This window comes from Artemia sp. Qi Xiang Cuo, chromosome 7 (assembly GCF_049724085.1).
Source record: "Artemia sp. Qi Xiang Cuo chromosome 7, ASM4972408v1, whole genome shotgun sequence".
Lineage (NCBI taxonomy): Eukaryota > Metazoa > Arthropoda > Branchiopoda > Anostraca > Artemiidae > Artemia > Artemia sp. Qi Xiang Cuo.
The window spans coordinates 71,425,455-71,447,836 of record NC_142800.1 but is presented as its reverse complement, the minus strand read 5'-3'; the positions used below and the strand labels follow the sequence as shown (position 1 = coordinate 71,447,836).

The following is a 22,382-nucleotide window of genomic DNA, read 5'->3' as shown; positions in this document are numbered from 1 at the left end:
ATTATTAAATGCTGTCAACAAAAATTTTGCTCTACAATCACAAGCAGCGCGCTAGCGCTGCCTAAGTAAAGAACGATGTGGGTACAATGTGTTGTTTTTTTTTCTAAATACCCGGGCACTTCGTATCGAAGGAGGTGTCCTAGAAAATTCAAAAATGGCTCATTCGATTGCAAATTGGAATGGCTAGTGCCCTTTTTAACAGTCGAAAGTGATTGGAGGGCAACTAGCCCCCCCCCCACGCCCATCAGTTCCCCAAACACATCCAATCAAAATTTTGAGATAGCCATTTGTTCAGCGTGGTTGATTTACAGATAGAAGGATAGAACGCCTTTAATAGAAGGCGTTGTCGTAGAAACTACAAAAAAGGCTCATTCGATTGGAAATTCAAAGGGCTAGTGCCCTTTTTAATAGTCAAAAGTGATTGGAGGGCAACTATCCCCCCCCCCCCCACGCCCATCATTCCCCCAAACACATCCACTCAAAATTTTGAGATAGCCATTTTTTTCAGCGTAGTTGACTTAAAGATAGAAAATATCTTTTTGAGGAGGACACTCCCAAACAACCCACGGGACAAGGGTTTTAAGTTATGCCCTGGGGGCATATAAGGTTTTTCATAGAAACCCTTGTCGTAGAAAATTCAAAAAAGGATCATTTTATTATAAACTAAAAGAGATAGTGCCCTTTTGAATAGTCAGAATCGATAAAATGTCAACTAAGCCTCACCTCACACGCCCCTCCTTTCCCCAAACACATCCAATAAAAATGTTTAGATAACTATTTTGTTCAAAGTATCTCATTTCCAGATGGAAAATATCTTTTTGAGGAGGACAATCCCCCAAAACCCTCGGGGCAAGGGTTTAAAGTTATGCCCTGGCGGCATATAAGGTTTTTATAGAAGACATTGTCGTAGAGACTTGAAAAAAGGCTCATTCGATTGGAAATTCAAAGGGCTAGTGCCCTGTTTAATAGTCAAAAGTGATTGGAGGGCGCCTAGCCCCCCCCCCCGCCGCCCAGCCTTCCCCCAAATACATGTAATCAAAATTTTGAGATAGCCATTTTGTTCAGCGTAGTTGATTTCCACATAGAAAATAAGTTTATGAGGAGGACATTCCCCCACAGCCCTCAGGGCAAGGGTTTTAAGTTATGCCCTGGGGGTATATAAGGTTTTTATAGAATGAGTTGTCTTAGAAACTTCAAAACAGGCTCAATCGATTGGAAATTCAAAGGGCTAGATCCCTTCTTAATAGTCGAAAGTGATTGGAAAGCAACTAGCCCCCCCCCCCACGCCCATCATTCCCCCAAACATATCCAATCAAAATTTTGAGATAGCCATTTTGTTCAGCGTAGTTGATTTCCAGATAGAAAAGTTCTTTTTGAGGAGGACACTCCCCCACAACCCACGGGGCAAGGGTTTCAAGTTATGACCTGGGGGCATATAAGGTTTTTATAGAAGGCGTTGTCGTAGAAACCTCAAAAAAGGCTAATTCGATTGGAAATTCAAAGGGCCAATGTCCTCTTTAATAATCAAAAATGATTGGAGGGCAACTAGCCCCCCTCCCACGCCCATCATTCCCCCAAACACATCCAATAAAAATTTTGAGTTAGTAATTTTGTTCAGCGTAGTTGATTTACAGATAGAAAATATATTTTTGAGGAGGATACTCGGCCACAGCCCTCAGGGCAAGGGTTTTAAGTTATGCCCTGGGGGGCATATAAGGTTATTATAGAAGACGTTGTCGTAGAAACTTCAGAAGAGATCATTCGATTTGAAATTCAAAGGGCCAGTGGCCTTTTTAACAGTCAAAAGTGATTAGTAATATTTTTTGGTTGTTGTTGTTGTTTAGACCAGGGCACTTCGTATCGAAGGAGTTGTCGTGGGAACCTCGAAAGGAGCTCATTCAATTGAAAATAGAAAGGGCTGATGCCCTTTTTAATAGTTAATAGTCGAAAGTGTTTGGAGTGCAACTAATCCCCCTCCCACGCCCACCCTCCCACGCCCTCCCTCCCATTTGCCCATTATGTTTAAAAACGAAATGCTGCCTTATCATTAAATCAAAATGCACTGTGTTATTGCTAATTCCCAATAAGGCATCTCAGCAGTATCCCAAGAACGACTGAGGGTATTATGTTCAAACTTTCGAGGCTACTTCTGCTCTTAAAATTTAACCAAATCTAAATAGTGTAAGTGTATCCAAGCTATCAAAGAAAGTAAACAGATTTTTTTGCGAATTGTGTCAAGTTTTCCATTTCAGGTCAACTAGAGGAGGTATGAAACTAAGTTAAACAGTACTATTTGTGTCCAGATTTTTAAAAAGGTGTATGTTGTTAAAAATTGCTGAAAATTTTTCTCCAGCATACAAATAGCAGGCAAAACTATAAAGTCTTAAAAAACGAGAAGATTTTAAGTGTTATTTTCTTTTTCCCTGAAATGACTATGTCATTATAAAAGGAACAGATATTAATTAAAACAAATTTTCCCACAAAATAAGTTCTTCTAAGAAAAGTAAAGAACTCCATTAAACCAAAAATGAGCAAAAATAAAATCAAATAATCTACCAAGCTCGAAACATTTTCGGTTTGGGAAGGGGGAGAGGATTGGGTTAATTCGAAAAATTGGTTTCTAGAATAAAAGTTGAGGAAAATTTTCCTCAAGATGGGTCGGCAAAGATCTCCAACTGCCAAAATCAGAAACAAAGAACACCTCAAAATACCCCCAAACCCTGATTTTTTAGTCTAAAAGCCTTTTTCGAACGTTAAGCGAACCTTAGAAATGTCATGTGTCTATACTTTCTAGAATCACACATTTAAAAATACCATTTTCGAAGCTCTTTGACAACATTCCAAGCATCAATCCTAGGCTTTTTCTCAAGAATTTTGTTGACTTCCGCTGGTACTTGACTTTGGTGACGGCGGGTGGCATTCCTAGTTCTCCGGATTGAGGGTTCAGTAATATCATCTTCCGAGTCAGTAGAGCTCAATATAGACCTAAAATGAAGAAAATATTCAATACAACGACCATGCTAAACACAATTTTCTAGATAGGAAGGCTCCCATCAAAGAGGGGATGCGTTAGAGATGAAAGCTAACATAAAGAAGAAATCTGGGGTTCAGAGCAACAGAAATAAACAAGGTGCATTTAAGCACCCCATCCGTAAACTTATTTGTCTTCCTTGTCAGTGATTTGAAGACAGCGTCAAAGATCACACTGTCCATCAATAATGCAGAGACGAAATTTTTTAAAGTAGGATCACCTTTCGAAAATTTAATGTCTGGACATTTTAGAACGCTTTGTCAAAGTAAAGTTAAGAAACTCAAATAAAACTCGCATATTTCATAGTAACTTAGATGCCCTAATAAATAAAATCTTTTAGCCCAAGAGGAGGGCTCCACTACTAAGTAAACCGAAATGGACACTCCCAGACAAGTTAAACATTTTAATCGAGTCTACAGCATCATTCCCTAAAAGCATTTTCCCTTAAGGGAAAATTACTATTCCCTTAGGGAAAAATTACTATTCCCTAAAAGACAATAACAATTAAATTCTTTAAATAAAACATTAATCGAATAAAATAAATTGAAAAAAATTCACTCAATGAATGGATTTTAAAAAAAACTTTAAAAGCAGTTACTATTAATTTAAGGGAAAACAATTTAAAAGTAAGGGGACTGTTATAATTATATCCAAGATAATAAAATAATGTTGGATTATAGTTATCAATATAGCAGTGTAGAAATATTTCACTACTTCAGCATTTGCAATTACATAGAAAATCCATTTCTTGTATGAAATTTAATGAAAAAAAATTAGCTTTTTTTTAAATGAAAGTAAAAAGTGGACATAAAGCTAACAGAAATCATTCCGTATACGAGGGGAATACCCCCTCCCTCAACCCCTGCTCTTTGTGCTAAGTTTTTATAGTGCTTTAAAAATACTTCTATTACAAATTTAACGGCCCTTGTGTTTGAGTAGTCCTTCTCAACGAATCTAAAAATTGTTCTCGTGTATTATGAACACATAATACACGAGAACCAACTTCGTGTCTAATAATTATTATGGACTCATTTCACAATTTGAAACTTTTGAGAGGTGCTTCATTGGATGAATGTTCAGGTGAGTATCTGTTTAAGTTGTGAATTCTATTGGTTTAGAAGAGAATATACATAAATGTGTGGAGCATGAATAATGTGGAATGAATGTGTGGAATGAATAATGTGTGGAGCATGCAGTTTGGGTGATGAAAGATCATCTTTTGTAGTTGAACCGAAAGTTTATTTAAGAAAGTTTTTATTTTGTTTTGAAAAGCAAATACACGAAATGAATCCTTTATCCAGAAGCATCGCAGTGTTTAAGATAAACATCAATGTAAAGAATGAGGATTGAGGGAGTGTTATACCTCTCATATTTAGGATAAGCCTGGATATGACGTAAAAAATAGGCAGAAATTCAACACAAAAAAGCAATTTTTTTAGATGAAATTAAAGAAGGACATTAAAACTCAGAACGATTCCGTATGTGGGGGTTACCCTTTGAAGTCCCTGGCTCTTTACGGTAAAGTTTGACTTCTTTATTTAATACTTCAAGGACGAGTGACCTAATAGAAGGGCAATAGGAATGGAGTAGAAGTATTTTTTACAACATTCTTTCAAGAATGGTAGGGTTTATTGATGCGCATTTGTTTTTAACAGTAACATCTCCAGTTCGAATCTATAATTGGTAATCGATAAATAAAAAGTAAGGAACTAAGCGGGGAGGAGGCAAAGCTATTTAAATGCTGAGGTGGTCTGACTACTGGATATATTACCCAATACTATAACTATTATTTATATACTTTTTCTTCATTCTATTTATTTTTTTACTGTTAAGTTAAGAATACACTTCTTCTCCAGTATTATTGATTTGTTTAGCATAATATATGTTAATAGGCAAAACGGAATATATACAAAAAAAAAAACCTACACGGCAAGTGCCAAAAATGGAACAACAGCTCCACCAGGAAAATTTTGCTCAGGGGGAGCAATTGCTACTAAGATTCTTGTTGTTACCAGAATTTTATATTTTTCCTCTGTGGATACATTTCTTAGATGTCTTCTTGTATGCAGAGGAGCCCCCAACCCCCTGTCAACTCCATAGCGGCGGCCATGATTGGGTAGGAGAGAGGGAATTGAACAAAACGGGAAGAAAGAGCAGGCGAAATATTTGTAAACATTAGAAATAATCGGAATATTGGCTAGATTTCAGGGGCATTTTTTGGGTTGCATTGCATTAATAGATTTTAAGTAGCGTAAAAGGCTTTTCCTTCCTAAGACAGCCATGCATCAGCCCGTCTCTTCTTACAACAAGTTACCTTGATGGTGGAGAATAATGAGACGAAGTTACGACTTCATTTTGTGCATTATCTTGACCTTCTTCAGGATATGGACTAAGTGGAATGTAGTGACCACGTGATTCATTTGCGTCTGAACTATCCGAGGTATGATCCATATACCAATCAGATGGAACTGAACTTACATTTGTACTAAAAAAGAAAGAGAAGGAAGTTAATCTGCTGGTTCTTCTACAGAAGCTACTTAACTGAGGGATTTATTCCTCAGTTAAGTGCGGTGCCGCTAGCATATATGATGCCTTTAACATATATGAAACAATCCTCCGCCCCAAGTACTTACGCGTTCCCAGTCAACCCATTCCCCACAATCACTTTACTCAATTCGGACCATCCCCAAACCCCTCATCACTGATGCTGCTCCCAAAAATCCACTTTCTTTCGACTCCGTGCGTCCAAGAAGTTACCGACCGGTTCTGGACTCCAGCCGTTACTTGCCGAAACAAACCCGACCCCTCCCCTCTCAGACACCCTCCACCGTACTTCCCTCCCTCAGCACCATCTTGCTTCCCCATCCCTCCATATAAAGAACACTCCCAATTTGACTTATTCCCGGATCACCAGGAAACCTTTCTCCCTTCCCTTGCACTTTATCCCCCCTGGCTACCCTACCAGTATGACTCTGGTTTGAGAGTTCCCACATGCAAAAATTATCCTACAATAGATAGTCCGCCTAAAAAATTATCCGCTCCATCCAATCGCCCAGTTAAAGCTTCGTTCTTAAAGTCTAACCATAAACCAGTGAATACTTCACTGATTACCCGTGATTATTCAGATGAAAGATATAGTTTCCCCTCTTTAATAGAAGAAAATTTTACCAAAGAGCAAAATTTTACCGGCGGCTCTCTCAGTTTGCCCCAAACTTTTAAAAATGAACCTCTACCCCTTCCACTTCAAAACCAGTTTAGTAGTCTCTTGGTTCAGGGTGGTGAGTTTGAGCCTTACGGCAAACCTCCCTACAATAATCTGAATGATAATATTTCACTTTTAGAGGATGTTCTCCCCACTCCCTGCACTGATTTTACTTAAACCCTGCCTAAGTTGCCTCAGAACAAAGCTTTTTTGAAGAAATCTGTTGTTAAAGAGTTTGATAAAAAAAAACGTTATCATTTCCCCATTTTCCTCCTTGCGAACGCCGAAAGTTTAAATTTTGAAAGTTAAACCATATTAATATAACTGCAGTTACTGAAGTCCAAGCACAAAATTCAGATCTCCTTAAAATGACCGGTTTTTAGGAGCTTGTAAAGTTACGCCCGGTTGACCACCCACTGGGGAAAAAATGAGGAGGAGTAATGATTTTCGCAAAAAGATTGCCCATCTCCTACCCTTATCCATGTGCCAGGACTAGGTGATTGCGGTGATTTCATTTGGATATCCACAAAGCCTAAATGCCAACCGCGGCCTTACACTAATTTAATAATTTGCTCTTTTTTTTTCACCCAGACAGAATGCTTGTTCTCGTCGTAATTTTCATGACGGGCTACAAGCAAGTCTTGACTTTATGACGACAAAGTAGCATGAACGATTTTACTGGAGTTCGACCAATCACCTTAAACCCAGTTTTTTTTTTCAAAAATGTAAGCGTTTCTTAGCTAATTGGTTAAAGGCAGAGATTTTTGAACTTATTGACTTGCAACAATTTGGAAACCTGAAGAAGACTTCTACTTCACTCTATCTTGTTAGTCTTCTTGACATTGTTATTAAAAACCTTGAAAACCCTGATACTTGCTTGAATCTTTTATTAATTGATCTTCAGAAAGCGTTTGACCTAATTGACCACAATATCCTCTTAAATAAACTGCTGACGGAGTTTCAAGTGAGTCCCTTCCTAGTTAATTTGCTGCCTCCTTTTTAACAAATGGTTTTCAAGTGCTTAAATATAAAAGCGCTTATTCCGATCCCCTTCCGCAGGGGGGGAGGGGGTGCCCCAGGGAACTCTGATGGGTCCCATTTTGTTTCTTATAACGGTTAATAGCCTCATGACTGACCACACAGAGCGATGGAAGTGTGTGGACGAACTGTCTGCACTTGAGGTTTGTCGACGAAATATTAAAAGCTCAATTATAATATTACTTGACGATGTCAGGCAGGAGGCTTCTTTGTCGAAGATGAAAGTTAATGCTAATCCGTCAGCTATGACAGTTATTTTTTAAAATCACCCCCTTTTTGCACAAACCCTATTCCTCCCAAAATCTCTGTCACATACATTAAAATACTTGGGGTGACAATAACAGCTGACTTGAAGTGGGATGCCCATTCTCAAAATATCCTAAAACAAGCTTCCCCTTCGGTTTCTTTTATAAAACTATTGTTAAAACTTTCTTGTCCCCCATCTTCTTCAACTTTATTGTTCTTTTATTCGGCCAATACTGGAGTTTGATTTTCCACTTTGGCATTTTTGTCTTTCTTCAGAGCATATTTATAAGTTTCAAAAGGTCCAAAAACGAGCAATTAGAATCATAAATGGTGAAGGGGAGGTTCCATATCATTATCTACTAGGTAAGTTCAAGCTCACCACGTTGGCCGAGAGAATGAACCTCCTATGCTTTCGTTTCGCAACCAAGACCCTGTCTGTTCCTCGATTACGTTTCATCATCCCCGAACCCTACCTTCCCGCAAGCAACAAACCGTCCCGTATAAAATCCCAAAAAGTCCCCAAACTGACTCCCATCCCTGCTAAACATGAAAGATATCGGAAGAGTTTTGTTCCGAGTTTTGTTGAGTTATATAATAGCCAGGAAAATTAATCTTTAATTTTATTGTTATCTATTTATTTTTTTTCCTTTATGACTTTTTAACTAAATTTTTGACTCATCAAATTCTATTTGTGTATTTTTATTAATTTTATTGTTTTCTATTTCGTTTTGATTTTTGACTTTCTAATTAACTGTTGACCTTTTTCATGTATTTTTTTACAATGAATTATGTTTGACGTGAACGTCACGTTCTTTTGATGATATATACATTATATACAATATATACATAGAATATATAAATATATATACATAGAATTTATACATTTATATTATATATATTTACGCGGTGGGTAGTTTTCCGGGTGGTGGAAACTCCCGGATGGTGAAATACGCCGAAGCGCCTTATTATAATCATAAAATCATGGGAGCCATGAAAAGAAGACCTGAAAAGAAGAAGAAGACAACCCAAGGTTTAACAGGCAGGAATTATAAGATCCCCTCCTCTCCCAGTCTCGGATCACCATGTACATAAAATAACTAGAACAATAGGGAAGGTTGTTTACCTTGGCCTATAAATTAAAGTTGGAGTAAATAGAAAATAGAGATATTTTTCAAAATCAGGACAAGGTCCATCGATTCCTTCTTCTTTGGCAAAGCCCTTCAAATCACACGGGGTACCACAGTGTCTTGTTATTTTTGAATATCTGACCGCAGCAGGGGCATTTTCTCGTACAATAATGCCTTTGAGATATGTATATATGGTGCTTCTTTTTTCTTTTTTTTTGGCGTCAAAATCAAATTCGGCAAACATACTATGAAAGTAATTTTTAAAATAAGATTGTATTCTCTCTCTTCTATTGTCTCTATTCTCTCATTGTATTGATTTTTTAAGCAACTATATTTTTCTCAGATTTATATTTTTCAAAATTGCTCAACTTTTCATTCCAAAGCTAGATGCAAATCTGCAACCAATTTCAAGCCCCCTAAGATTGGTATAGAGAAGTTCCACTAAGAAAAACTCTCTTTTTCGACGGTTTTGAAACCCCCGCTTCATTAAAAATCATGTGTTGCTCTCCCCCTAAAGTTTTGAGCTATATTTAAATGGTTATCATTTCTTAATGAGCATACATAAAAAAAAAAAGTTTATAGACTTTCTACTTAGTGCGCAATAGATTCAAAAAATGTTACAGGTTATGCTAAGTCAAATTACAGATTGGCATCCCCATTCCTTCATAAAAAGCATAAGCGTCCCCCAGAGGTCACGCATTAATGCTGATTCTCAGCTGCAGGACAACTAGCCCTGAACTTTTTTTTCTCACTTCGAAAAGTTCCTTTTTATTTTTTCGCAAACCCTACAGAAATCAAAAGTACATACCTTTTTACAATAAAATATATATTTTTCATAGAATAAAACAATAATTCACATAGTTCACCACTCATGACGCACGTCACTTAGTGCACGTCGTTTTTCAAATTGAGTAACCCCTTGAATATTCTTCAGTAGTTGGATACGTTTTCCATTTTATAGATTGAAAAAAAATTGTAAAAAAATTAAAGTTATACAAATTATAAAACTAAAAACATTATGAAAGAATAGCAGCGAGCAATTTAATTCAGAGACTAAAATTTACAATAACAAACAAGAATTTTTTTTTTACTGGGCACTCACATACCTGATGCCCTTTTCTGATTCTGGACTATTTACATAGTCTCTACATTGATGTTGACCCCCTCCGCCCCAAAAAAACTGTGCGACTCTTAAAAAAGTAACAAAAATGCACATAAACAAATTTTTGATGCGTTTGGTAGAGTTTTTTGTACCCCCCCTCCCCTCCCTCCCGAGCAAATATCCTGGATACGCTCTTGTGTATGCAGCATATGAGAAAGTGGAGTGGTGGCTGGCGAGAAGCATCTGGTTAAACCGAAGTTCGCAAGAAATAATAGAGGGTAAGCTACTGAAATTTAACGTTTGAAATTGTCAAGAAGAAGCGCACGATTGCGGTGGATAGAGAATATGGCAAGGCGGAGATAAATAAGGTGATAAGTTCTGCTCTTTGGTAGTTCTGTTTTTTTTTTTTGTTTTTTTTTTTTTCATTAGAATTAAAATTTGGTGTAAGCCAATTTATAGGGGGTGAGGGTTACATAATTTTTCCCTTAGGGGACAGGGGTCAATCAAAGCATTCCTCTTTGTCATCGCCTTGATTTTTCAGGCGAATGCTATGACTTAATTACATTGCACAATACTTTTAAAATAGCTACAGGTATTTTATGTCAAACCAGCCATACCGAGAAAGTCTTGGAGATGTTATGAAGTAACTATGACGCCACTGAACTGCCATTATGGTTATTAGTTGGTAAAATATAGGAGAAAACTAAACTTAACGCCACAAATAAAAATTACCAGAGCTTCTATGCATATAAATTTGATTTGTATGCATAAACGAATGAATTTATAATTTTTATCGCCAATTAATAATATAATTTTAGTTTTTATAATTTTATATTTTTTATAATTTTAGCTTAATTTTATAATTTTAAAAAATATATATTTTTTTTAATTTAATTTTAGCATAATCAAGCGAATAGATTTACAAAGATGTACCACGAAAAGAAAGAAAGAAAGAAAAGCATACACACAACACACAAAACAAAACTAAAGAAATACTTCCAACAACACTGAACAACTTAGTGCACCACTATTGTTGTGGTATGGCACGATTGATAGTGTGGTATGGATATAATATACACTTGAATTGGCTAGTTTATAGAAAATTATAATAAATGGACCCGTTATTTTATATTTTCCTGAAATAAGCATGTTCTTCATCCACAAAGCGAGATTCTCAAGGTGTTTTTCATATTTTAAGGACCTTGAAGGTATTACACGTTTATCCTTTTCAATCAGAATAATACAGAAAAGAGAAACCTCCAGGACATGTGGCATTGCAAAAGCGTAATAGCCTTGGAAGAACAAGACGATTGTACAAACATTTGCAACAAACATCATACTGTACCCTTTACGAACTTTTTCAATAAGGTTTGTTTGCTGTTTAAAAACATAGAGTAAGTCATGATTCATTTAGAAAAACAAAAAAAACGAGGAAAGTCTTATAGTACAAAAGGATTACTTTATATTTCTCTCTAAAGGGTGAAAGTAATTCTTCAATTTACGCTTTATGTTGCATAAGAAATGTCATCCTGTGAAAGAAAAAACTATTAAGATTATTATTCTAGAATTTAAAAACAAGAAAAGAAGAGTTCTTACTGGACAGTGGTATCTCTGAGGTCATTTTCTGATTCTGAGCTATCTACATCATCTCTACTTCGATAGTTCCTCTTTTTACTCATTCTTTGTCTGAAACTGGGTGAAGTCTCTAACTCGTTTGAAGAGGGAGTAACGGAAGATACTTCATCCGTTTCCATAGCCTTTGGTTCAGTTTTGTCTCTATTTACAACTCCACTACCTTGACTAGTTGAGGGGGCACCAATATCTTCAACAAGGAAAGAACCACTTGTTGTTTTCATCTTTTTGGTCTTGCTATAAAAAATTACATTACTGTCCGGAATAAAACAAAAATCAAAAACAAAAAATAACACAAAATATTATAAGGGTCATAAGAAAACAGAGTTTTCTTTATTTTTCTCCGAAAATGGAGGCCACCAAGAAAAAAAATTAAATAAACTGAGCCATGATTAAATATTTCAAAATTAGATGAGTTTTTAAAAAATGAAAAAAATGGGATAAACATCAATCACAGTCACATATACCTCAAAGTTAAGGTATAATTCTTATAAGCTACACACCTATAATCATAATATCAAGCACCTTGGTACTTATAGTTATATAAGTATAGGCATAAAGTGCCTTCACCATCTTAACTCACTTTAGTCTTTTCTCAATCTCTCTAGGAAAAAAGAAAAAATCTTATTATAAACATATTCACCCACCAGTCTAGCAATATAAATTACCCCGCAAAATCATGTTTCTACCTTAAAACTCAGATGTAATTTTATGATTTTGATTGGATTATGATTTTGAGCGGTTGGTGACAGTGTATGTGTCCAGTAATTACGTTATTCACTACGTTGTAATTACGTATAGTAACTACGTTATTCACCCACCTGTCTAGCAATATAAATTACCCCGCAAAATCATGTTTCTACCTTCAAACTCAGATGTAATTTTATGATTTTTATTGGATTATGATTTTGAGCGGTTGGTGAGAGTGTGTGTGGATGAGCGTTTTATGGGTATCAGAAGTAAGATCAGATCTTGCATTTTGTTCTCACTTTTTTTTATTCTTGGATCCAAAAATTTACCAAGTAAAAGATGAAGGGAGTTGAAAGGCCTATGTCCAGGAATCTTCTATGGTTTAGCAAACATATATCAAGATCCGTTCTCTGTATATGATCTTTTTTCAACAGTAAAATATTGCGATTTTCAAAATTAAAGCACTACAGAAGCTTACTTTCAAAAATCCTATGAGTATATATACTACTATGAGTACAAACCAATCTTGATATGTCATAATATGCAGCATGGGACTTAAAAATTTATATGAATAACTTCCTCCCTACTAGCAGTGCTTCCAAGAAACTTAACTGTGCCAGTGATTTGTAACTTTTCATCTGAGCTGCATATATATTCTTTTTGAGCTGTGTACAAAGAAAATACCTATTTTTTTTTCATTTTCTCTTTTCGTTTTGCTTGCATGAAGCGAAAAAACATTGTTTTTTTCTTTTATCATTTACACCTCTCTAAAATAAAATTTTTCAAGAAAATTTGCTATATACTTCTCAGATGTTGTAACCTTTTATACCTTGTATGTGGTAACCTTTAAACTTTTTTTTTATAAACTCCTTTTCATGGTATAAAACCAGAAGTACGTGTCATTTCAGGTAGTGTCAAAGAATCAAGCAAGAAGTATTCAGAACTTTCCATAGACTGTTTTTGTGGGCTCAACAACACTATTACTGAATTATCAGGTATTTTCATTGACCTTGATAGTGAATATAGGTTGTTTAACTTGCGACAGCTGTTTACCAAATAAAGGATTTTTCCACTTAAGAAACAAATAATTTCAAAGAGATATCTAGCTGTAGAGCAGGAATATTGCATAATATTCCTTTACAATTTTATTATTTTATAATATTTTATATGTCACTAAATATTGCCTCTTCCTGTCTTTAAAGTGACTAAGACTGAATGATATAAAACCTTTCATAATTAAGGTTTGTAAATAAAATTTCAATTGTTGTAACGACTGAAAATAGATGGACAAAGTGAAAGGAAAATATAGGCCACTGCAGCAAAAGGGAATAGGGGAAATAGCTAAAATACTTGCTCAAATAGAAGAGTTTACAATAACCTTGAATATGATACAATGTTACATACCCTTCTAGTAGCTTTCTATGCTTTATGAGGATACTGTAATGTTCAAGATTAAGAACTACATAGGACTTGAATATCATTGTGTTCACATTCATATCCTAGCTTATTTTGACAAACATGACAAGCCTGAAGAAAGCACATTTAGTATATAGCCCTCAGAACTCCATATATATCCTATATAATACAAAAATAAATAATATCATATTAAAGTTAGTGACAAAAAACTTAAACTGATACCATGTTTAAATGCCTAGGGAGCCTATCATTATCAGACAACAGCTGCTCTAATGACACAAAACACTAACTTGACTGGGTAGTGTGAGCTTTGTGAAGTTGTTCCTCCTATTCAAAAACATACACCTTCAATTTGATAATCATTTCTGTTGTCATATATGCCTACAAAAGTTATAGACGCTACAGGTGAAGGACACACACAAGATTTAGGCATTTAAGACAAAATGGCCACATATGGCAAGAAGGATACTTCAATGTGGAGACTTGAACAAAGAACTACATGCACAACTTGGTAAAGTTCTAGGTATGGGTATTCTTAGCTGTATTTGAAAGTAGTTGAGTTAGGTGAATAAAACTATCAGCAATGGGTCCAGAGCCAAAACAAAGCCCCAAGGAGGCATTGCAAAGCATCTGCCTTTAACCCTTTCCCCTCTAAAAGGGCACTGGCCTTTGATGAGGTTGGACAAAGCCTGTGACATTACAGTTAAGCTTTCAGAAATAGACTTACGGCCAAAATGAGGCCCAGGGGAATTATTTTGAGCCTCATGAATTTACCAAGTTCTGATTGTTAAATAATTTCTAAAAAAAAAAATAAAAAAATGTTGTAGGTTGAATAGGGGTAAGTCCAACTTCTTATTGAGTTTTTTTCATTTTAATCTGATCCCAAAATTGTTTTGGAGTTGCTGGCAAAATAAAAACAAATTTGATATTGGTCTTGGTAATACTAGTAATAATCTTCACAATCCAGAAAGTTTGCAAGCTTTGTTGTTTCTGTGGGTTACTGCGCCATAGTAACCCATTTCAGGGAGGTCAAACTTGCCCCAAGCCTGGGGTAAATCTAATGCCCCTTGTAAATCCTGCAGATGCAGCGATGAAAATTATGTTGCTTTATGACATGATAGAGGATCCCTCTAAGTACAGAAAAATCATACAAAACAAAAGTCTTGTTTATAGTTTGTATGCACTGGAGCAGAACATAAGTTTTCCGCATACCCTGGGTAACTCTGACAGAGTTCGTTTCACCCATACATAGGAGAAGTCTTTGAGAACAGTATTCTTTCAAAGTGTTTATTGTACATATGCAAAAGGTAACACCATACTTGAAATACTGGGGGGGGGGGGGAATGTAATTTCAAATAGTATCAGAAAAAGTTTTTTTTTAATTTCTAGTTGAAAAAAAGTAATTTTTAATTTCAATTAGTATCAGAAAGAGTCAAGAAAGTAAACTCTTCATCAGTTGCAGGCCCTAGTGTTCTTCTTGTAAAGGCTGATGACATGCCTAATTTGGAATTATGGAAGAATAAAGGAACCAGCTCCAGGAAGCTTGAATGGTCTAGCAAAGATGTAGTCTTCTTCAACTTTCTCAGTGTCATCTTTTTTTGCCAGTCATTTGAATAGTCAGCTAGGCTCATGCAGCAAAAATATTTTATACAAATAAGATTTTCGGCAGAAAAATCAAGCATCCTTACAATATAACAGCCTTGTTGATCACATTTGGTATTGTATGCTACAGCTTGGTACTCCTTTAGCTTCTTTTCTTTGTTCTCACTGCCAACAGTTTAAAAGAAGGCCATTTGGTTGGTTGAGGAGCCCAATGTGATATCAGCATCAGAGTCTTCCCTGGAAAGATCATCTTTCTTTTCAGTTTTGGCTTGAGCCTCTTCTCTTTTACTTTTTTGTTCTCTAGGCTTTCCTCCTTCTCTTTTTCTCTTTCAAGCACCCTCAAAGCCTCTACAGACGTGATTTCGCCTGGTTCAGCCCCCCTGTACATTTGGCAGCTGGTCATAGACAATCTCTATCTCTGACTTACAATGATGTAATCTACCATATTCCTTATCTTCCCATTGTTGCTGTACCAAGTATGTTTGTGTATCCCCTTCTCTCAAAAAAATTGTTTGAGATAACAAGGTTGTTTGCAGTGCAAAGTTTCAAGAGATGGGTTCAACTTTCATTGACATGGTCTGGGGGTACTCTACCTATCACTCCATTCTATATGCCAGCTGGTAAAGCCAATCCTTGAATATGGTCATTGCACTACACGTCCCTTTTACAACAAAGACATTGAAGCTCTTGAAAAAGTTCAAAGGCGAATAACAAAGTTCTGTCCAACTTTGAGAAATTTACCCTACGAAGATAGGCTACGCAAGCTCAAACTTCCTTCACCAGCTTATGGACTGCACCAAGGAGACCTCATTGAGGTATCCAGGCTTTGCTACGACGCCTAGAAAAACATCCAGGTTACAGATATTCTCAGCTTCAGCCACACGAACCTTCGTGGTCACCACAACCTCAAGCTTCAAGAGGAGAGGTTCCAAAAGGATATCAGCCAATGGACATTCAAGAAACGAGTAATACAACACAAGAACAAGCTCCCCTTTGAAGTCATCAATGCCAACTCATTAAATTTGTTCAAGTAGGGATTGAAAAAACACTATAGTGACATTACCTATAACTTTTGTCACCTGAAAAGGTTTTTTTATAGGCCCTATGGCCTATTTATTTTGCATTATCTTATTATTATTATGTCATTGAAATGCCTAATAAGTGCTGCTGATAACATCCTATTCCTGGATTCAAATACTAACCCATAAATGTAGTACTGCCATAATACCATGCTGACTTCTTGCTATTTTTGTTTTTCTAATTATTTCTTTTAACCAGCTCCAAAAACAGAATTGACATAAATGTGCTAAGAATTATGACTGAAACTAGTCACATGACATACAATGCCAGTGCTACTTGTGGGACATTTATCTCTGCATCAGCATGCTGTACAAAATGTCTGTTGAGAATAGAATGAAGTAAATTTAAACAAAATATGCATATTTTTCTTGCAATTTAGAAATTTTGTGTGCATGTATAAGTGGTACCAACCTATTTTCTATTGTTATCAGTTTTATCATGCAGCACTAGGAGATCAGGCTTCACTTGTGGAGGGAATTACAGAACAATATTCACTGTGACCCTCCTCTAGAAAATGTATACCCCCATACCCTGATTTACAAAAGAAAAACTTTTGTGTAATTTTTATAGAATCCATTTTTTTAAACAAAGATAAAATAGGGAATGTAATATTCAAACTCTAGGAGTCAATTTTCTCTTCCAAATAGCATCCCTGGTAATTTTTAATTAATTTAAGGTTTCTGTTGTAATGATGTCAAGAAAAGTTCATATTTTCTGGATATTCTTTGTCAAACAATGCCCAATGGATAAAATATAAATTCCAACATTATTTTTTGAATACTTTCAAACTAGAAATACAGTCATTTAAATGTGGGGAATATATCACAATATCTGTGGTAATACTTTTACTTATCCTGTATCTTTACATAGATAGTGCTATTACTCTGCCTATGATTTTTCCACTCCTTCTCCCTCTAGAGGGTCCTGAAATTTGTCTACATGTCTACATGACCTGTTGAAATTTTGACAAAACAACATTTTGCCTTAATTTTCAGTTACCAGTTTCTTTTTCTCAGGCTTCAGTTCTAAAAATGCAATTCCTGTTATTTGAGTAGAATTTTTAAGCCATATCAATGTTTTTTTTTAAATCAGGAAATGTATTTGCATATCTTTAAAACCTTATAAATTAGGATTGAGCAAAGTTGTGAAGCTGAAAACAATTTTTTTTGTACTTCATTTAAGCAGAAGATCTATTTTGCAAGGTTTCACTTTTAAAACACACAGATTATTATAGGTCAGAACCATATAGAGGGAGAAGGAATGGAGGTAAGTACTTCAAACTACCTTCCTGGGACATACTTTAGCCTGTAAAACCATCCCTAAAGTTTCATTTTCCTAACCTAACCCCTTTCCAGGATAGCCAAAAGTGGCTAAACTAGAATTTTACCAAAATATACTAGGTCTTAGAAGCTTGTCTACTTGACAGCTATATACTAATTAAAATTTTAATAAAACAATACTTTACCTTAATTTTCAGTTATCAGTTCTTTTTTCTCTGGATGAAGTTCTGAAAATGTGATTCCTGTTACTTGAGTAAAACTTCAAGCCACATCAAGGGATTTTATTCTAAATTTTGGAATTGTAGTTGCAGATCTTTGAAACCTTATAAATTGGGTCTGAGCAAAGTTGTGAGGTTGAAAGTAGTTTTCTTGTACTTCATTTAAGCAGAAGGTCTATTTTGCAAGGTTTCACTTTTACAACACAAGGATTTAAAAGGTCATGGATCTTCCCGGGACATACTTTAGTCTGTAGACCCATCCCTGAAATTTTTATTTTCCTACCCTAAGCCCTTTCCAAGATAGAAAAAAGTAGCTAAACCAGAATTTTACCAAAAATTCTAGATTGTAGTCAGCCAATCTTAACTAGCTTATCCCCAATCATGAGTAAATCTCAACTATCTAAAACAATCTTGGCCATCAAATTTTTCAACTAATCATATCCAGGGTTGCCACTCAGCAGATTATTTTGGAGTCACTTTGGGTGGTAAAATACATCACTTTCATATAAAGTGTCATTTTCCACAAATTTGCTGCTCACAATGCTTTGCATTGCTTGTGCTGGTACCAACAACCTTTTCAAAATGAAAATGTTGGCCAATCCACTTGGGATCACCTCTACACAGTTTTTTGCATCTTTTAATTTTCAAACATGAAAATTTGGCTCTAACACCATCCATAAACTACAAAAAAGTAATATTGATTTTACTTAGGCAGTGCTGATTCTCTGCTTTGTGCAGTAATTCTACTCTTGTCAACTTTCCAGCCCTCACCTTAAAACCCACTAAAGCACAAATGATGCTTGCTGTATAAAATGGGAATTCATCCCACAAAGTACTATTTTCTCTTTTTTTCTGAGTAGTCTTTGCTCATAGCATGAAAAAAGAAAAGGGAAAAAGCTGTCCAAGCTTTTTTTTCTTTTGAGAAAACAGAAAAAAGGGACAGCAATACTTGTCTAGATTGAGAGTTGTTGATCCAGTTTTTCTACACAATAGACTAGGCTATCTGGATTATTGCAGTGTGTTTGGGTACTTGAAACTTTTCTCTGAAAAAACTGAACAGAATGCAATTTACATAGATTGCAGCTATTGATGACCTTATGATAAATACAGCTAATAATCAATCAGACACTAACTCTTTCAAATAATTTATTTGGCAAAAACTGTAGGATATCCTTCTGCTGAAGTACATGGGAGACAAAACTTAAGTAAATTATCACTTATTACACTCAAAACTTCATAACTATGAAATAGCTAAAGTGGCATTCACAAGTGTGTCTAGCTAGAATCCCATGTCTAGCCATAATCCAATGTCTAGGCAATAACTATTCACAAGTAAAATTTGGCACTTAGTTAGACATGCTAGACAAGGTGATTGGCTAGACATTGAGTTCTAGACTCTACAACTCAATGTCTAGGATTTTTTATTACAGCCAATCAGAATGTATCAATATCCATTATTTTCATCATTTTTGCTTACATTTGTAAACTGCAAATATAATTTTTGTTTTATCATTAATTGTTTTTTTCATTTTAGGCAAATATACAACACCAGACATAATAATAGAGCAATTGTTTTGCTTATCTCATCCATTTGCTTGTGACAGTAAAAATAGGGATTATAATATTTGAAAGTTTTGTCTGCATAAGCTCTGTTGATTGGCTAGAAATGACAATTTGAAACTAAATTTGTAGTTTTAGCTAAGCACTGAATTTTACATGTGAACGGTTGTTACCTAGACAATGGATTCTGGCTAGACATGGGATTCTAGTTAGAAACGCTTGTGAACACTGCTTAAAAGGAAGAAGTGTGTCCAATCCTTTTTTTTGGTGGTGATTAATCAGCAGGTTACCAAAATGGCTGTTATTTATGACCAATGTGATGATGATGAAGCATAAAATTTATGATCAAGGAGGCACACTTGTGCCTCTATAAAGAGGCGACCCACCACAATGTTAAGCGATTTCAGGTCCTAGAGGTCGCAGAGAGACGGCGGTAATTGCATTTTGTAGCCCAAGCTCAAACTAAGAAACTTGCAAAATTTCATCCTCCTCCGACTTTATCTTCATGGGGTAAACTGGGCCGGAAGTTTGGACCCTCCCACCACAGCCCCCTTTAACGTTGTCCGATTGGGCTGAAATTTAGAGGTTAAGCTTTCCTAGGGCCCGGGAGCTTATCCTCGAAATTTCAGCTCAATCCGATCACTCCTTCCCTGTTTTCAAAAAACCAAATATAGCCCCTTAAAATTCATCTCTTTTTTTTTTTATTCGCCACGCCTACAGGCCACAGGTGGCAAAGGATCCGGGTGAATGAGGACTCATTCGAAGTAGAATTCGACCTGTTAGGGCCTTTTGATATTTTCAGACCGAAAAAATTATACCCCAAATTTACATTTACGAAAAACCTCGTTTTCCTATATTAGCCCATGTTAATTTTTCCCTCCACAACCCCCCTTTAACGTTGTCTGATCGGGCTGAAATTTAGAGGATAAGCTTTCCTGGGGCCTGGGAGCTTATCGTCGAAATTTCAGCTCAATCTGATCACTCCTTCCCTGTTTTCCAAAAACCACATATCAAGATTTTTGGGAATTTGCTTGCGTCGAAAATACCTTCTATTTGCTAAACAACAATTACTATTGTGTTTGTATAGTCCAGCGGCTGAGACTTCAGACTTTCAGGCGGAAAACTCGGGTTCGATTCACCATCAGAGCAACTTTTTTATATACTTTGAAAAGAAACTCAGTTTCTTTTTTAAATTATTTGAAAAAAATTACGTTTTCTAAAGAGTTAAAGAGGCTGAGTTACAAGGTCGACCCTTAAAACGTACAGGGATTAGGAGGCACAGTTGGGGGGCTGTTAAAGAGGCTGAGTCACAAGTTCGAACCTTAAAACGTACAGGGATTAGGAGGCACCCTGTACGACGTGATTTGAGTATTCAGGAATTAAAAGCCTTAACACAAGAATGTTCAAGAGCGGGGGGTTTGGGGGGCGGAAGCCCCCCAACTTTAACTCCTGACACGATCAGCTAACAGTTAGTCAAGCAATAATAAGTAATAAACTGTACAAAAACGTGCAGAAATTATTTGAAAAAAACTACGTTTTCTAAAGAGTTAAAGAGGCTGAGTTACAAGGTCGAACCTTAAAACGTACAGGGATTAGGAGGCACAGTTGGGGGCTGCCGCCCCCAAACCCCCGCTTTCGCAGCCTTTAAATAAAAAAAAAAAATTTCTTTAAACTGAAAGTAAGGAGCGACATTAAAACTTAAAACGAACAGAAATTATTCCGTATATGAAAGAGGCTGTGCCCTCCTCAACGCCTCGCTCTTTACGCTAAATTTTGACTTTCTCACAACTCTTTTTTTAAACAATAAAAACTTTAGCGTAAAGAGCGAGGCGTTGAGGAGGGCACAGCCTCTTTCATATACGGAATAATTTCTGTTCGTTTTAAGTTTTAATGTCGCTCCTTACTTTCAGTTTAAAGAAATTTTTTTTTATATTTAAAGGCTGCGAAAGCGGGGTTTGGGGGCGGCAGCCCCCAACTGTGCCTCCTAATCCCTGTACGTTTTAAGGTTCGACCTTGTAACTCAGCCTCTTTAACTCTTTAGAAAACGTAGTTTTTTTCAAATAATTAATATGAAGGATCATAGACATAGCAATAGAGCATTTCTGAATCTGAAAACAGAGAGATGGAAATATGAAAGAAAAAAGAATAGCCTAGGCTATTAATGCTTTTATATTGACAATTTTCCTTCTGTTTTTTTTTTTAAATTCTTTTTTGTAAAAAAGTGCAGTCAATATATACCAAATCATATTATTGAGTTAGGACTAAAGTGAATACACCATTCAATGCCTTTTTTTATGCTGATTACAAATATAATAAGCATTTCTACCGGAAATGAATTTCAGCCCCCCCCCTATATATGCCAATTCCGGGGTTGGTTAGGTATAGCCTATATGGGGGGGGGGCTGAAATTCATTTCTAATAGAAATGCTTATTATATTTGTAATCAGCATAAAAAAAGGCATCAAATGGTGTATTCACTTTATTTGAAACTCAATAATATGATTTGGTGTATATTGACCAAAAGTACTAGGCTACTTTGAAAAAAATACAACTTTTAATAAGTGTCACAATTCCTGAAAAGTTCTACTTAAAAAAAAAGTGTCACCAGTGGCAACCCTAATCATATCTAAGATTAGGAGCCCACTCTCCATGATTTTGAAAGATAGAATCCAAATCTAACTCTTACAAAACCCAGCCTGGAAGAACTGCTTTCAACAGACCAAGAAAGTTCCTGTGGATCTTAGCCTAGCCTAATTTGTTCCAAAGTGTAAACTAATGTGATCATCTTCCCTAAAATATCATCCTGATTCAATGCCTAATCCTCTCTAAGAAGAGTAGTCCATTAAGAGCTTTCTTAAAGAAAACAAGAACAAATAGGATGGTTACTCTTTGCTGTTTCGTTCAATCAATTCAGCAGACTCCGCAGAACTTGTTGAGGACATACCTTGAGCAATTATATCTTTCTCTATCGAAATAAGGAAATGAAATCAAAAAAATTTTATCTGTATAGACAGCAGCACTAAGAAATGCAAAATTACCAAAATAACGGAATTAATATGGAACTGCAGCAAATTCAGTTTCATTCAATTTAGCAGCTATCTATCATTATACTTATCATAATAATAATATCATAATAAATATCATAATGAAACGCACAC

The 22,382-nt window shown here is 35.8% G+C and overlaps 1 protein-coding gene across 2 annotated transcripts in view; it reads right to left on the bottom strand.

Annotated features, from left to right (window-relative positions):
* Positions 1-22,172, bottom strand: part of LOC148950654 (DDB1- and CUL4-associated factor 8-like) — a 105,150-nt gene extending 82,978 nt beyond the window's left edge. The window contains exons 1-4 of one of the 2 annotated variants that reach the window (XM_089092541.1): positions 22,111-22,172; positions 11,343-11,615; positions 5,346-5,516; positions 2,815-2,985 (exon numbers count right to left, since the gene is read on the bottom strand). In XM_089092541.1, coding sequence (XP_088948667.1) covers positions 2,815-2,985; positions 5,346-5,516; positions 11,343-11,615; positions 22,111-22,166 — 671 coding nt within the window. In that variant the 5' untranslated portion in view covers positions 22,167-22,172. The remainder of the gene's footprint in view (positions 1-2,814; positions 2,986-5,345; positions 5,517-11,342; positions 11,616-22,110) is intronic. The other variant, XM_089092542.1, reaches the window with a different exon arrangement.
* Between the last annotated feature and the right edge of the window lie 210 nt (positions 22,173-22,382).